This window comes from Babylonia areolata, chromosome 19 (genome assembly GCF_041734735.1).
Source record: "Babylonia areolata isolate BAREFJ2019XMU chromosome 19, ASM4173473v1, whole genome shotgun sequence".
NCBI classification, from domain to species: domain Eukaryota; kingdom Metazoa; phylum Mollusca; class Gastropoda; order Neogastropoda; family Buccinidae; genus Babylonia; species Babylonia areolata.
This window is the reverse complement of record NC_134894.1, coordinates 64,853,848-64,856,347: the sequence shown is the minus strand read 5'-3', so window position 1 is coordinate 64,856,347 and position 2,500 is coordinate 64,853,848. Positions and strand designations below refer to the sequence as shown.

General features: G+C 49.3%; 1 protein-coding gene across 2 annotated transcripts in view; it reads right to left on the bottom strand.

The window, feature by feature from the left end:
- Window positions 1-2,500, bottom strand: part of LOC143294405 (secretin receptor-like) — a 390,191-nt gene that overhangs the window by 43,126 nt on the left and 344,565 nt on the right. For both annotated transcript variants that reach the window (XM_076605882.1, XM_076605883.1), the window contains exon 5: window positions 952-1,046. In XM_076605882.1, coding sequence (XP_076461997.1) covers window positions 952-1,046 — 95 coding nt within the window. The remainder of the gene's footprint in view (window positions 1-951; window positions 1,047-2,500) is intronic.

Sequence of the window (2,500 nt, the reverse complement as noted above, 5' to 3'; positions counted from 1 at the left end):
ACCAGTGTCGCGTCGCGATACGTCATTGGCTGAGAGCAAACTTGTGTTTCTGTTCCACAGTATTTAATTAATAGCTCTTTTGTCAGATCAGTAAACTACTAGTATTATATACTGGCAGAATCGTCTTAATTCCATCTTTAAATCTATTCCATTTATGTTTGCCTACGTGAAACTGATTTAACGCAGTTTGTAATTTTCAGCGACGAGCTCGTTAAAACTGACCCTGTTCAGGTGACTTAAATTAAGATTATAAATTCATCTTAAATAATCAACACTTCATTTTACACTCATTATAAAGTAGGCGTTGAGCTCTTTCTTTTGCAACTTATCCGATGCAAATCGGTTCAGTAATCATCTAGAAATCTGTCACTGAACACCTTGTAACAAGCACAGTTCTCATCAGATTTCTTCAGATTAGTGACGATCTGGTTTGCAGCCCACGTGATTGTCTTTGTAGTTCGCCTAATTTGTATAAATTGGCCGAGCGGGTGATGAGTGGTCACTTCCACACCCGAGCCAGCCGCGGCCAGCACCTGTTCTCTTTGTCTCTTGCTGTGTCGCGGGCAGTGTGTCGGGTGTGTTCTCACAACAGTGACACTTCGCTACGTATCGCTGCACTGTCTTCTCTTAGACTAGTTCTCTTCTAGTCTTCTTCTCTTTTAGTTCTTCTCCTAGTTGTCTTCTCTTAGCATTGTCTTCTTCTCATTATTTCTTCTTCTTAGTCTTCTTCTTTTAGAATACTGTAAATAAAACAATAGAAAAACCCATTTGTGACTGGCCTTTATATGTTCCTGGCCTGTGCGTGGGATCTTGTCTATCCTTTCATTCAATCAATCATTTAGTTAAGTCTTTTGTGCCGTACCCTATTAGAACCACTCGGGACACGGCTACATAAACATCGTTATCATCACTATCATCACCATATAAACATCGTCATCATCACCACCCTACCTGCAGCAACACATTATGATGACGGCGACGATGAGGGAGGCCAGGGACACCCCGTACCCCACAGTGTACAGCATCTTGAGGGGAGCGGCGTGGGGCTGTTGACACCACATCACATCACACCACACCACACCACATCACATCACACCACATCACACCACACACCCCGTACCCCACAGTGTACAGCATCTTGAGGGGAGCGGCGTGGGGCTGTTGACACCACACCACATCACACCACACCACATCACATCACACCACACCACATCACACCACACCACACCACATCACACCACACCACATCACACCACACCACACCACATCACACCACACCACACCACACCACATCACATCACATCACATCACACCACACACCCCGTACCCCACAGTGTACAGCATCTTGAGGGGAGCGGCGTGGGGCTGTTGACACCACATCACACCACATCACACCACACCACACCACACCACACCACACCACATCACATCACATCACATCACATCACACCACACCACACCACACCACACCACATCACACCACACCACACCAGACCACATCACACCACATTACGTGACACTACACCACACATCACATCACACCACATCACATCACATCACACCACATCACACACCCCGTACCCCACAGTGTACAGCATCTTGAGGGGGACGGCGTGAGGCTGTTGACACACCACACCACACCACACCACACCACACCACACCACATCACATCACATCACATCACATCACACCACACCACACCACACCACACCACACATCACACCACACCACACCACACCACACATCACACCACACACACCCCGTACCCCATAGTGTACAGCATCTTGAGAGGGGTGGGGGGGCGTGTGGCTGTTGACATTACATCACATCACACATCACACCACAGCACAGCACACCACATCACATCCCACCACATCCCACCACACCATACCACATCACACCACACACACCCCGTACCCCATAGTGTACAGCATCTTGAGCGGGGTGGGGGGGCGTGTGGCTGTTGACATCACATCACATCACATCACATCACATCACATCACACCACATCACATCACATCACACCACACCCCCCCGTACCCCACAGTGTACAGCATCTTGAGGGGGACGGCATGAGGCTGTTGACATCACATCACATCACATCACATCACACCACATCACATCACACCACTACACATCACACACCCCGTACCCCACAGTGTACAGCATCTTGAGGGGGGCGGCATGGGGCTGTTGACACCACACCACTCCACACCACACCACACCACACCACACCACACCACACCACTACACATTACATCACACCACACCACACCACACCACACCACACCACATCACACAACACCACTACACATCACATCACATCACATCACACCACACCACACCACATCACATCACACCACATCACACAACACCACTACACATCACATCACATCACACACCCCGTACCCCACAGTGTACAGCATCTTGAGGGGAGCGGCGTGGGGCTGTTGACACCACATCACACCACACCACACCACATCACATCACACCACATCAC